Source organism: Phascolarctos cinereus, unplaced genomic scaffold (assembly GCF_003287225.1).
Source record: "Phascolarctos cinereus isolate Bilbo 61053 unplaced genomic scaffold, phaCin_HiC Scaffold_4;HRSCAF=312, whole genome shotgun sequence".
Classification (NCBI taxonomy): Eukaryota; Metazoa; Chordata; class Mammalia; order Diprotodontia; family Phascolarctidae; genus Phascolarctos; species Phascolarctos cinereus.
In genome coordinates, this window is record NW_027555847.1 from 498,859,690 (window position 1) to 498,874,799 (window position 15,110).

At 36.6% G+C, this 15,110-nt stretch overlaps 1 protein-coding gene across 1 annotated transcript in view; it reads right to left on the reverse strand.

The window, feature by feature from the left end:
- Positions 1-15,110, reverse strand: part of TAF4B (TATA-box binding protein associated factor 4b) — a 182,353-nt gene that overhangs the window by 85,242 nt on the left and 82,001 nt on the right. The window contains 1 exon segment of the mRNA XM_020968729.2: positions 3,750-3,919. Coding sequence (XP_020824388.1) covers positions 3,750-3,919 — 170 coding nt within the window.

Sequence of the window (15,110 nt, forward strand, 5' to 3'; positions counted from 1 at the left end):
GTCAAGAGTCAAATGAATGATTCTGGGATTAACCATTCTGAAAGATAAGATAATCACAGAAAGGGGAAACAATTTTAATACAAATTAAAAAATAGGGATAAAATGATCTATTTCATGTTAAGTGTTAAAAAAAATTAACAATCCACATTTATAGCAACATAGTTGAGTTTTTTTGATAGCATCTATACCAGAGAAAGACATTTTTGGGAAAGATACAGCAAGGTATAATGTAAAGAGCCCTCCATTTGCAACTTTCAGGGTTGTATTAAGGATTAAATCAGCATATATAAAGTATGTTGCAAACTTTAACACATTATACATATAAATATAATTAAATGAGATAACATCTGTAAAGTGCTATGCAAATCTTAAAAGCTCTCTATATATGCTAGCTATTATTATATACTGGTTGTTAGTATTAATAGCAGTTAATATATAACAATATAATAACAACAACAGTTCTCAAAATGTGGTCCAGACATCCCTGGGTGTCTCTTGAGACTCTTCTCTGGGAGTCCATAGGGTCAAAACTATTTTCATAACAATACTAAGACCTTATATGCCTATTAAAACACTTCTTTTTCCAACTACATATTGTGTCATATATTTAAAAAGAAATAATATCACAGAAGACTGAATATAGAAGCAGATATAAAGTCAACTGTCTTCTATTGAACCAGACATGAAAAAGATTTTTGCACTGCCTTTCCCCACCCAAAAAATTTGGATAATGTTACTCCTCTCACAAAAATGTTCTGATTTTGAAAAACATTATTTTACATTCTAAAATGTTATTTATGTTAACATATGATGGGTTTATTGTTCATTTCAGATATGTCTATGTATGTGTGTGCGTATCTACACGTGTACAGATACACACATATATGTTTAGTTTCTAATACGGTAAATATCAATAGATACAATCTGTGCAAACAAAAGCTCTCTGGAGTCCCTCAATTTTTTAAGGGTACAAAAGAGTCCTAAGACCAAAAAATGTGAGAATGGCTTATTGAGAGTCAAATGATCTGGGTTCAATTCCCATCTGTTTTTACCTGTGTGAGCTTAGGAAAGTTACTTCCCCTGTGCAGTTCTGACATGTACGGACTATTCCAACTATAAATCTGTATATGGTCCCTTCAAGATGGCAGGGATAGGCATTCTAAATAAATAACAACCATTTTTGTTAAAAAATTTCAGCTTAAATTTACACAAAACAGAAAGTTCATATAAAATGCATCCCTCTCCCATCCCTATTCCACAACACTCTGAAAAAAGCTTACAAAAAAAGTTTCCATTTTTATATTAAGTCATAAAGTTATACAAACTGCAGATAAACAGGTACTGGGAATATCTAGTTGAAAACAATCCCTACTCATTTCAAAGATACTCTCAACATTGTTCACCAAGCAGCTAATGAAAAAAGTATATGCTGAAGTATTTGAAACCACAAAAACAAGTAAATCATAGTTAAATACCATTTAAACAAATTTTATTTTTATTTTTATAAAATGAAAAAAATTACTAAATATAAGTTTTAAATTAGGCTTGTCAGCCTTTCGTATAGTTAATCAATTATTTGTATATACTAATTTACTAAGACAGAACATTGTCTTGTTTCGTCTTCTAACATTACTCAAAGGGACTAGAGTTATTTTTCAATCTAATTCTTAGGACAAATGGCCTTTTTCTAGTTTTGTAAAATTAAGATCTTAATCTTCACCAATTTTCTCTTTTAAATGATTTTACTTAAATGAAAAATCATTTTTTCCTAGAATATATAATGTAGTTATAGCCTATGGTTTGAACTAGAGAGAAAAACCCCAAAGCTTCCCGGATAACTCAGGAATGAACACTGCCTACAATTTCATCACATTAAAATAATAGGATTAACAGTGTCTGCTTCCTAAGCAAGTGTCCCACCCCCAATCACAAAATACTTGACCCCAAAACAATGTCCCAGATTATCAAGATATCTATGCCAATGTTAATGTGCTCCCTTACCATAATCAAGATCTTTTATCATGCTAGAAATAAATTTCATATGGAGTGAAGCAGAATAATGGCACAGCAAAAATGTCTGCCCTTATCCAACAGTCAAAACACCTCTTGATGACAGTATTCCCACATGGGGGTGAATGGGAGAAAAAGGTAGATAAAATCGTACATGCCATCACCACAGACTGGTAACTACACAAAAAGCTAACAAAGGATCTGGTTGATCCCAGAATACCTTAGAGGGAGCTATCTCTATATATGTAATGACAGATCCAAAGAAGAGGTAAGCAAACATCCCATTAAGGAAATATACAATCACTGTTCGGTAAGCATTTGTGTTAAAATTGAAATTTCAAAACTAGTATCCATTGACCTTGATCTCCTCTTTGGAGGATGAGCAAATTTTAATTTGTCTGCAAGACTAAAAAGGAATAAACCCTTCTAAAATCAAATTGAGAAAACTGTGCTTTTCATGCTAGATTTAAATGCCTTGTATACAGTAAGTACTCACTACATTTTCTTAGATTAGCTGAGTATGAAGTACATCTGACATTTTTTTAAAGATGCATAGAAGATAACAGAAAGAAGCCAAGAAAGAAGCACAGACAAGCAAGACAGCTTTGAGAGCTACAAGATGAGCCTACTATGTAGTCAACAGGTGAGGTACGCATAGAACAATTTCACGTTACAATCCTTTTTTACTGTTCAAGTATGCATCTGGAAATGCATGTTTTAAGTTCAGAATAAAAATGAATTGTTTAAATGTGAAATACACCTGAAATACAGGTTATAATTTTAAAAAAATACATAGGTTAAATCTCAAAAAGACTAGCTCTATGAGATTTTTGCGTTACTCTTTCAAACAAAAATAAAGATCCTCATTGATCCATGGTCAAAGCTTACCTGTATACTTCCTTCAATCAACTGACCAGATGGTAGAGAAGGGATACTATAACAATGAGGTAGGGCCATGAGAATGCAGACCAAAAAAGCATACATTCCTCTAGTAATGTCAGGATATGCATCTCCAAGCATCATACCCAGATTATTGGCATTTTCTCTGCCACCTCCCTCCACAGGTAAAATGTACTCCTGCTAATTTCTTAGGCTTGCTGGAGAACATCCTTACTTTCCATAGTCATAAGTCCTTTTAAGACTGAGATGGGATGAATCTTATGCTAGAACTAAGATTTTAAAGGAACTTTGCTCTCCTTGGCTCATTTTTATATGTGTATATACACATGCACGCACACGCACACCCCCCCCTTATGCCACATCTCCATACTATCTATTTATATAGGTATACACATGACAAACATGCGTGACTGTGTGTACATTTATTCATGTAAACATGTACGTACACACACACACACCCCTTATGCCACATCCTCATACAATCTATGAAATGATAGAAGGGACACACAACATAATATGTATATATGGGTCCACATATGAAAAGATGCAAATTCCTCTACTAAACCAAAGGAATGTGAATACAAGGAGTGTGTGCTTGTGGGTACGCATATGTTATTTTTCATGTTAAAAATAAAACCCAAAAAAACTTTCCGCCCACATTTATGAAAATCTGAAGCATCTTCTTTAAGTCTCAAGGAATTCTGGGGCCATTAGACTAGGACTAGAAAGTTTTTCCCCTTGATAACTAGTACGGTCAAATGTGGCAATTAGCTTTTTGTATCCTTTTCGTTATATGCATCAACACCAAACACTTTACTCACATAAATATTCACACTTACCAATGTCTAAAATTCTCTTCTGGAGAGCCCCCGTAAAAAGGAATGGTTCTTCTTTATGAGAGCGAGTCAGTGTGCCGACTAATTCAGAGTTTGCTGCTAATATGCAGGCGTTTTCTTCACTGAGGTTGACTCCTGCCATGGAAGTGACGTCATTGATGTCATCTTCATCTCTAACAGAAAGACAAGTTCTTTGCTTTGTTCTTTTATTGGACCACTGACAGAAATACAGTACAGTATACCACCAGTGCTAAATAAAGCACATTCTAATCTGGCAGGAGGGATCTCAAGACAACTTACCTTCCATTGCTCTATTCCTCTTTCCCTCCGCCCCCACAATGAGAGAGATCAAAAACATCAAAAGTACAGTAGAACCACAACAGAACCTTTCACCTCCTTCATCCACAGTGATTGCAAGTTACTCAGGTCCATCCCAGTCAAGACATCTGTCTACAACATTGACACTAGGCTATGAGGGGGAAGAAAGAACCACCAATATGATATATCTTTGGAGAGGTCCATGTTCTAGTGAAAATCAAAGGGTTAAGTAACTGTTCCTTAAGAGACACTGATCTCAGACACCTAACACTAATTGGCTGTGTGACCCTGGGCAAGTCACTTAACCCCGACTGCCTCATCAAAAAGCAAAAAGAAGAGAGAGACAGAGAGCCAGAGACAGAGAGTCAGACACTGATGAAGGAATGATATGCCATCATTCCTTTACATGCAGCAGGAACAAGTCCCTGATTCCTAAACCATTTCTAATAGTACTTACACAAATGTCTCCCAGAGAGGGCATTTTGATACTAATAAATCATTACCCATCGTAACAAAGTTAAGACCAAGTATTTTTTTCTTGAATCTACTTTTTACTGTACTCTGTGTATAGAAAAAAAGAATAAATTAATTCATACTCTTCAAATGAGTCACACCATTAAAAAGCACAAAAACAAATAATTGTAGGGCCTAACATGGGAAATCTACACCTTTCTGCTAGCTGTGCAACTAGCAGGAAAAAAGCAGCTATGCTATTAGACAAAGAAATGCTACATGGCTACAAAATCAGAATGTACAACTTAGGGAATGGGGAATAACATAATCAATAAAAGCATCCTTTTCACCGTAAGCATCACCAAGCACTTCCCTTCTCACTCCACATACACAGATATAGTTTAACCATGGTGGCATAACCAAGGTATTATTTCTCTTTTATAAAGACAGGAAAAGCCCTGGATTAGAAGTCAGAGAACTCAGTTCAGGTCCTGGGCTCTGCTCCTAACTCATTAAGCAACTGTGGGCAAATCATTTAACTTCTGAGGGCATCACTCTGCCATCTATAACATGGGGGGTAGGGTTGAACTAAATCACTAATGACCTTCTCAAACAATTCTATGATTCTGTACCTGAGCTAAATGCTCTATCAAGAGATTAAATGACCATCCCTGGGCTAATGCACCTGTTCAAGGAAAGGGGAAATAAAAATATAATCATCAGGGTCAAGTGCCCAAGAGCTGATGTTCTCAGTGTCCAGCCAAATGGTGTACGACAGTATTAATAATTCCTATCCCCAAAAACACAGTCCTGGAAACAATAGTTGAACAAGTGAAGGACAAAAGCAGATTGGATACACTGATAATTAAAACTTCAAATATCCCAAGTGGGAAGCAGAGGAACAGGTATGTGTTTATACTGACAGGAAGATCCACAGAATTACTAGGTAAGCAATCCTGAACAGTCCATTTCACCTCTGTTGTCTTGTTTCCTTTTCCATAAATGAGAATTTGGCTCTCTCTAAGTATCTCAAGCCTCTTCTAACTCTCAGAGATGATGATTCTAAGTCCCAAAATAGACATTTTCACATTCAATAGTAGTGACTTCAGATACAAGATAAGCTTATATACAGAAGAAAGAACTCTTTCTATAGGTCTTCCTCACCCACCTGACATAGTTTCTGTAGGTCTTCCTCACACACCTGACATAGTCTTAAGGTTCTCCTTATCACAGTTCAAATAACTGACCATTACAGAAAGATAAATTAGGGGATATTTAAAAATTGATGATAAGTAGAGACTGGATTAAAGATATAAAGTCATCCTTCCCTTAAAAATACAGTTAGGATAGTTTGATAGCATGCAAGAAAATAAAAGACAACATAATTTTTACACAACTGCTCTAAAAACAATGGATATGTGCGATCAGGCATGGATTAAAGCCAGATGCCAGGGCCCCTAGATCTACTTCTGCTGAGAACTTATACACAGGCTATGATCCCAGGGACAGCCCATGATGATCACACCAACATGAAACATGATGGCAGAAGGAGACCAGTACTCCTTAGCTCCTCAGTGGACCCAAAAGAATTAGAAGATGATTTCAGTAAATGAAGATGTCCCTCATTTTCCTAGAATCTCTTTACAATCCTTCTCCACAGGCATGCAGGGAACTGCCCCTACAAGATCTGTTGCCTGCTTTACCTCCTCCCATCTGGCCCCAGGCTGAGCACAGCTCCCTCTAGCCCAGCTGCCAGTTGCCATGGTAACAGACAGTCGGGAGAAGCAGAAGAGGACCCTGCTGAGGAAGAAAGTGCCATACTGAACAGCACCCTATATAGCTGAGGAACAGATTAAAAACTCCTCTAGAGGAAGGAAGGAGATAGCCCTGAAGGAGACAAAAGACACTACATATTAGTAAGGGAAGGCAGCAGTATGAACAGGATTTCTAAGCATGGGGTAGGATGGAGCATGAGAGCTATAAAGCATAATTCCTGAAAAGATAGTCAAAGTCCTTTTGGACAATTTTTGGTTTATTTCAAGAGACAGGAAAGTGAATATTAGAATCACAAGCCTGGAAGAGATTTCATGAGGTCCTGCATCTAGCCCAGCACTTCCCAACCAAAATGTTTTGTTTTACACATAAGATCTTTGCCATGGCCCCAGCACAGTAGCGCCAGCCAGCTCAGGAGACAAGAAATGGGATTAGAGAGAACTAGAAGTAGTAGGAACAGAATGTAGGAAAAAGGGAAAGAAGGAAAGTCAATTTATGTTTATACATTTTAAGAAGTAAGAATTTTTGCTAGTAAAAAGTTTTGTGGATTGGTTAAAAATCTGCTAAGGACACTGACAATCTATTCCTCTACCTTTAGACAACAGTAACCTTAATCTAAACCTAAGAGCAAGACTATGATTTTCTTATGCAGTCCAGAGCCAGAAAATTTCATAACCTACCTTGGTAGAGTATTCCACTATTCTAAGTCCATATGGCACTTTACTAAATAGCAGCAGTCTGGGAAGTGTCAGCCAACAAATATTTCTCAAATACCTTCTATGTGCTCAGTAGGGACTACAATGTTCATTCCATCCAAACTTCAAGACAGTTTAGAAATAGAACTTCATTCTTACTGTGAAAAGTCTGCAAAGCTGGGTTTCTCCAACTTTTAAGTTGATTATTAAGATTTTATTAAAAATTCAGTGGTACTCAGACACCAATGGATAAGTGGTCTAAGGACCAGAATAAACAGTTCTCAAGTGAAGAACTGCAAATTACTGACAACTATATGAATGAAAGTTCCAAATAACTGAAAAGAGATATGCAAATCAAAACTACTCATGACTTTTACCTCACATATCCAGAAAAACTGGCCAAGATGACAGCAACTGGAAATAGTTATTTAATATTGGAGGGCCTGAGAGAAGGCAGGCACACTAACCAGTTAGTAGGGCTGGCAATTTGATACAACTATTCTGGAAATAAATTTGGAATTATGTTTAAAAAGAAAATGAAGTGACAAAAATGTCATTGCCCTTTGAACCAGAAATCTTACCGCTTAGAGGTCAAAGGCAAAAAGGTCCCCTATACACAAAAATATAAAGAAGAGGGGTTTTTTTTGGGGGGGTAGCAAATATTTGGAAATAAGTAGATGTCCATCATTTGGGCAACAGCAAAACTAACTGTAGCAAGTAAATGTGACTGAATATTATTGTGTCTTAAGAATTCAGAGAAAAAGAATTCAGAATAAAAAGGATTTCTAAGAGGCAGCATGTACAGTAGGTAAGGTGTCAGTCTTAATACCACAATGACCTAGGGTCAAGTCCAACCTCTGATACCTAAGACTCTGTGACCCTGTGCATGCCATTATCTTCTCAATGCTCTAGGAAACTCTTGAGTCTGAAAGTCACAGAGATCCATATTGCTAAAGGGAGTTTCCTCATCTAAGAGTTCCCTACATCAATGCAATCAGAAATTCAGTCCATGGTCCCCGTGGAAAGACTTATATAAACTGATGCAGAGTACACAAAACTGGTAAAACAATACACACAATGTAAATGGAAACAATAATTTTAAAATCCCCAAAATTGCGTAATTAAAAAGACTAAGCTAGGCTCTGAATAAAAGTCAAGGAGATGTCCTTTCCTTCCTTCATTGCAGGGGCAGGGGGCTATGGGTGTAGGATATTGTATATACTGTCAGATATAGCTATGTTAATATTATTGAACTGCTCCACCCTCCCCCCCAATTTAAAAAATTTTTGCTACAAAAGATGGACTGGGGGGCAAGCTAGGGAAGGGGCCTCAATCTTATCAGGTAACTTCTATTTAGTAATGCAAAAGGTCTACCTTTATCACTGTAATTGCTGTTTTCCCTACACAGAGGGGAGTGGTAGAGGGAAGGAAACAATCATTTATTAAGCATCTACTATGTACCCCACACCATGCTAAGCGCTGTACAAATATCATATTTTATCTTCATAATAACACATTTTACAAGTGAGGAACCCAAGGCAGACAGAGGTTAAGTGACTTGCTCAGAGTCATTTGTCTGAGGCTGGATTTGAAAATTTAGGTCTTCCTGACTCCGGATCCAGCATTCTATCCACTGGGCCCTCTAGATAAAAGGAGGAATATTTTTTGAAATCAACGTAATGCAAGACATCAATAAAAACAAAATGCAATCTTTAAAAAGTCAGTAGCACTACCCTCATACTTGAAATGGCTCAAAAGAGAACTTAAAATGTTTTCCCTTGCTCTTCTTTATCTACCGTGTGTACTAGACTTGGAGTCAGGAAGATTTCATTTCAAATACTACCTCATTTAGGATACTTACTTGCATATTTTGGGACCTCTGGGTAAGACATAACTTCTCTCAGCTCAGTTTTCACATCTACAAAATGGGGGTTAAATACTAGCACCTACCTTACAGAATTATTGTGAGGAGCAAGTAAAATAACATATGAAAGTGTTTTGCAAACTTTAAATTGCTATTTAAATTCTATTATTATTAATTAACCTTACACAATAAAATTAGCAATGCCCACTTTTTAAAAGCAGGTTTACGAGGCTCCCTTCTTCCACTAGAACATTATCCACTCACCTCCCTAGCATCAAGAAGGGAGCACCATTCTAGGTTATGCCACAGTTGGCCAGACAAATTACAGCCTCGGTCTTATCAGGTAAATTCTATGCAGTAATGAAAAAGGCTCACTTTCATCACTGTCACTGCTGCTCTCTCTGCAAGAGAGGAATACTGGAAAATGAGGCAGATGGCAAGTATAAATGACACCCTCTCTCCCACAGCCACTAAGGAAATAAGCTCAAGTTCATACTCCTGGGAAGACAGAACTGGAAACTGTTTATACTCTTTTAAACATAATAATCATTTCTCTTCTAATTCTGGGTAAAGTCTGATAAAAAAAACAAACAAAAAACCTCTCAATTATTCTTGCTAGCCAGAAAGAGGAGTATAGCCCAAGTGGATGAATTTCAAAGGCAAATAAAACATACACTTTTTTCCCTGTTACTTCCAAATTCCTTCCCTAACAAAGTAGAATTGTTAGCAGTTTTGATTTTTAGAAGAAAAATTGCTACTGGGACTCAAAACTGACTTAGGAGTAAGAGCTCCTTTCTTCTGGTCAAACAGCTAATCAAATATTGAAGGAATCAAAAGGCATGATAGGAGAAGCAAGGAGTATAAATTAATACCTAAACTTGATAGACCGTCCTCAAATGGCCAAAAGCACATTGGAATCGCCAACACCAGTTACCATCCAGCCTATTCCCAGTCAACTGCAGACTATTATTTGACCTCAGCTTTGCTGGCAGTGCCACAACTCTCTGGTGTTCCAAGGAATCTCTAAAACACAGGTGCTGCCAAAAAGTACTATCAAGTGAGCACTTAGTACCAAGCAATCGTGAGCAAGTTAGGAAAAAAAAAAAGTACCCACTCTCTGTCATACAGCTTATTTATGTAAAAAGAGGTGTTTTTATACATCAATTCACTCTACAGGACACACACACTTTGCTCCCTTCCCCTAGGTAACAAAACAATAATGCTTTGGTTTTTAAAAAAAGATTACAAATGAATTAGTGTTCACAAGGAATTAACTCCCACTTGTTTTCAGTCAAGAAAAACAACTTCCTTGGTTGAGCTATTACTCTTCGGAATTAATTTTCTAGAACTGGAAAACAACTGGGGTGTTCTTGGCCAAGCTACTATCTACTACTATTGATGTGATGAAAGTTAATAATGCAATCAAGAAACCAAGATAATGAATATAGAGATATACAAAAAGGCAGGCAGAATAATGTGAAAACATGAAGAAATGGAATTAATAATATTTACACTAGTTGTAACTATATGAAAGAGAAAAAGCACACAAGTAGGGATAAGGAAATAAAAGGAAAAAAGAACAAGGTGGGGGGGGAACTACTAAAAGTAGTCATAACATTTATTAATAGGTAGAAACCATTTAACTAAATACTTTTAAATGTATGTGTCATTAGTTTTGTTGGTATTTTAAGTTAATAACTGGAAGATCTTATTCCTTTAAAATAAAAGTCCAGAGAAGAAAGCTGCCTTGTCTCCACTGGTAGAGAATCTCACTACCAACCTGCAGAAAACAATTAAATTCCTTAAATTTGGGAAGGTGATTGGTAAGTAGCAACCAAAACTTTTCTCAAGTGTTTGATGAAAGTAATTCTTTGACTTTTCCCACTCTGTCCTCATGGTCTTTAAAAAAAGAGTTTTATTGATGTTTCAAAAAACAAAAATATTTTTGTGATTTCCTAATTATTTCCTTATTAAAAGGAAGGGAAGAGGTGAGAAGATAGAGGAGATCTGATCACCTCTGAGATACCTTCCAGCTCTAAATCTACAATCCCACTTCACACCCCCACTAAGAGAACTTTCCCTGGCTATAAACAAGGACACAAAAACAAAATACACCAACTTTTGGAATACTTTTAAGTATACCTCCTTTTACTACTCACTTATGTTCTACTACACTATAACAATGGACTTCAACCGACAGAGAAGAGATAAGAGGATGTTCTAAATAAGTGAACAGCTTGGGCCAAAGCATGGACATAGAAGCAGTCAGCCATCACTGTATTTTAACAAAGGTTTTAAGATAAAAAATGTATTGAGAAATTATTCTGGCAAATATATACAGAATCAACTAGGAATGTAGAACAAGAACACAAAAAGCAGAAGCTACCTAAACCCAACTATTTCCCTCCCCACAGTGTTCTGTACACGGTACTATTTACTAAGTAGCATGCAGTATTTGCTTAATTGAATTTAGACTATTTTTTTGAAAAAGAAACAAAACCAATTAGCATTCTAACCCCATTGTTCACTACTATCTGGTAGGGCAATCTCCCCTTCACACAGGTCAGTCCTCATGACAAGAATTTAATTAATCTCCTTGTTTGGTCATTTAGTTGTTTCCAACTCTTCACAAACCATTATATAGTTTTCATGGCAAAGATACTGGAGTGGTTGGCTATTTCCTGATCTAGTGGATATTAAGGCAAACAGAGGTTAAGTGACTTGTCCAAGGTTACACAGCTAGTAAGTGTCTGAGGCCAAATTTGAACCCAGGTATTCTTGACTACAGGCTCAGAGCTATCCACTGAGCCACCTGCTGCTTCCTGTCTCCTTCCATACCTCATATATATTGTACAGATTTCTACCACATTATTTTTTCTCATGTTATTCCTCCCACTTGAAATTCCCTTTGCCCATCATAGTTTTAATCCAAATCCTACACTCTTCCAGGGACAGTTTAACTCAGCATCTTTCATAAAACATTCTAGACTGACTTTCCCCACCTATTCTGAAATGTCTCTGCACATAGTCTTTGTTCATATTGTCATATACACATGCCATCTATTCTTTTAACTCTTTCCTTTGCCTCCTCACCAACATCATAAGCTCCTGAAAAATTAGAACCATCACTTTTATAATTTTGGCAGCCTCCAGAACTAATTTGGACATAAAACACTTAATAAAATCAAGTCACAGTCTTTACTGAGTTTTATCACTAAATGCTTCTTAGATATGGTCTTTAGACACTTCAAATCACCACCTGAGTAGAAACCCTCAAGACATTCAAATTACTTCAGGAATCTCTGAATCTCCATGTAGTTTCCCTGCCTAATGAATCTTCTATTCCTAGCTGATTCTGCATATGTTTGTCAGGAGAGTTTAGTTTTCAGGTCAGAACCAATGATGGCTACCTACTGCCATGATCATGCAATGGCCCGAAGCAGCTCCCCAATTTAGAATGTCTCCTTTATCTCCTCATTGTCAAACAAAGTCCACCACATCCTTCAAGATTAAATTCTAAGTAACCTAACTTGGATGTTCCTTTTTTCCCTAAGTAATTCATAATTCTAACTGCCAACAACTTACGTTCTTCAGTGGTAATAGAATCGGATAACTTAGGTTCAAATCTTAGATTTGCAGAAGCTATGTAACCTTAAAGAAATAAAAATCTCTCTATCATCCTCAGTTTCCTTATCCATAAAATAATATTTTTACTTTCTGCACCTCAAAACACTGTGTAGATCAAATAAGGTAACATATATTAAAAAGCTTTGTATAAGAGTAAAATATCATAATCATTAACAATTTTTGATTTCTATCAGGTGAGCATTTAATTTATTCAACCAGCTGTAAAATCTTATAGGATACACTATGTTGCTATATACACCACCAACGATTCTTAAATTAAGAGGGTTTAAACTTTATGTAATCATGCATTTTCCTAAAGTTTTTTTTCTAAAAGTTTCTAATTTTTGAGTCAACTAGTAGAGATGTACTGAATCCCTTAAGAACTCATTTAGCTGTCAAAGCAACTTCAGTAACTAGAAATTAAGTTAATATATATTCCCACAGCAGAGACCAAACAGGACTTTTACACAGCGTTTATTAATACTCTCATCAATTCTGGTCCTCGAATGCGCCAATTGTAACATGAGTCTCTGGCACCCTCTGGTGTTCAAAAACTGTATATTCTCCCTCAAAACCATGCTAAGTTTTCTGCAAAGACAGCCGAGAGAAGCAGAAGTCTTTAGGCTTAACCCGATCACCCCAAATTAAAGAATGTAGTAATTAATAAAGGCATTGAAAAGTAAACATCTCTGTCTAATCACTGTATAACTTTAACTGCTGGAAAAAAGAGTGAAGAACTAGTGATTTCTTCCAAATAAAGTAACATAAAGTTACTTCCCAGAAAACTTAGATCTTCTTTAGAACAAGAAAAAAAGAAAGACCTATTTAATACAGTGACTTTGCTCTCACTAAAAAGAGTCAAGGCAAGGCATAATAGAATTTTCATTGTGTTTTTCCTCTAGCATTCTTTAAAACCATAATAGATGTTAAATTAGGAATTCAAAAGAATTCAGATAAAATAGAAAGTTTAATAAACTACAAACTCATGGAGGAATTAATTATCATTCAGGCTACATGGAGCTCTCTAACATCAACTCTCAAGAGTAACAAGTATATGTATTTTTTGCAAGCACGATGTCTTCCCCCATGTTGTTTTTCAGGTTAATAGTGCTTTCTTTTTTACAACATATCAGAGAATACAAAAAATGCACAGTAAAGTGGAATTATATGCTACAGGCATGGTCAAATTGGGTGGCATATACTGGAAGGAAGTTATCACAATGGGCTACTTGAAGAGCTGCAGTAATACAAACTGGCAAGCAGTGACTATAAGCTATACAGAGGAAAAAACACAACCTTCAAGCAACATGGCATAGCCGGGAAAAGCTGGGAAACAGCAGCAGCCAGGAAATGAACTTGGCATGCAACTAAGAGAAATGAGGATGGTTCCTTCAGCAATAGTGGCAACCCACAGTCAATGAGGCAAAGAAGTAGGACTGCAAACAGCAGTCACAAGGAGTGAGTGAGTGGCCAGCAGCACCTCAAGGCTCAAATCTGATACCTGTCTTCATATCTAAATGGTACACAGAGGCCTAGTTACACATTAGATGGCTCACTAGCACTGAATGAGGAGCTGATAACAAGGCCCAACTACTGTCACAGAGGCAGAAGGTAAAGAGCCAGTCTTAGAAGTCCTAAGTTCTGCCATTAAATCACAAGTCTGACACTCCCAGGCTGATTAATACTTCAACTCATCTAAACATCAAATTTTTTAATCTATAACCCCACATCATCATCACCTACCGGAAATTTCAAACTGCATGGCCTGGAGTAATTTCAAACTCAACATGTCCAAAACCCCGTTATCTTTCTCCTCCCCTCATCCATCCTTCTTCCATATTTCCCTACATCTTTCTGTCAAGGGCACCACTCTCCTTCTAGCTTCTAGGGTCAGTAACCTTTTTGTTATCCTGGACTCTTCACACTCCCTCAACCCATCAAACCAATGAAAAAGAAGAGTTCTTTGTCACTAAAGTTTTCACTATGGTTAAATGGCTCAACACCAGAAACTAATATAATTTCATCAACAGAAATGACAACAAAGAAGAGACAATGTCATCTGTTTTGCCACCTTAAAGACCACAGGATCCTTCCATCAGTTGAAACCTTCCATGTGTATGGTCTTCCTCATTAGAATGTGAGCTCCTTGAGAGCAAAGATCATCTCCCCCTCCTTTTTTTCCCTGTATCATCAGCACCTAGCACAGTACTTCAATTACGGTAAATTTAATAAATACTTTGTTCATCCATAAATCATTCCTGGTAAGTCTCTGAGCCCAAAGATTTTACATCAAAATGTTACCATGTGGGAAAAACTTAAAATTTAAGGTTTAGTAAATGTTGAGTGGGAGATAGCTTAGCTTCCTTTGGTTATATTATGATACATGTAAAAAAAATTTTTGTTGTTTAGGACAATGGCTATCGATTTAATTGTAAAATCCCCCTCTTTCTAGTTCTATAGCATCTCTAGCACCCAAAATCCCTCCACACACACAGTTACCACCTTCAGGTCCCCATTATAACTGTCCAGATCAATACAAAAGCCTCGTAATTTGTCTCCCAGCCTCAAATCTCTACTTCTGTCTATCCCCTATATTGCTGACAAAGTGATGTTTCATTAAGTGCTGTGATCATT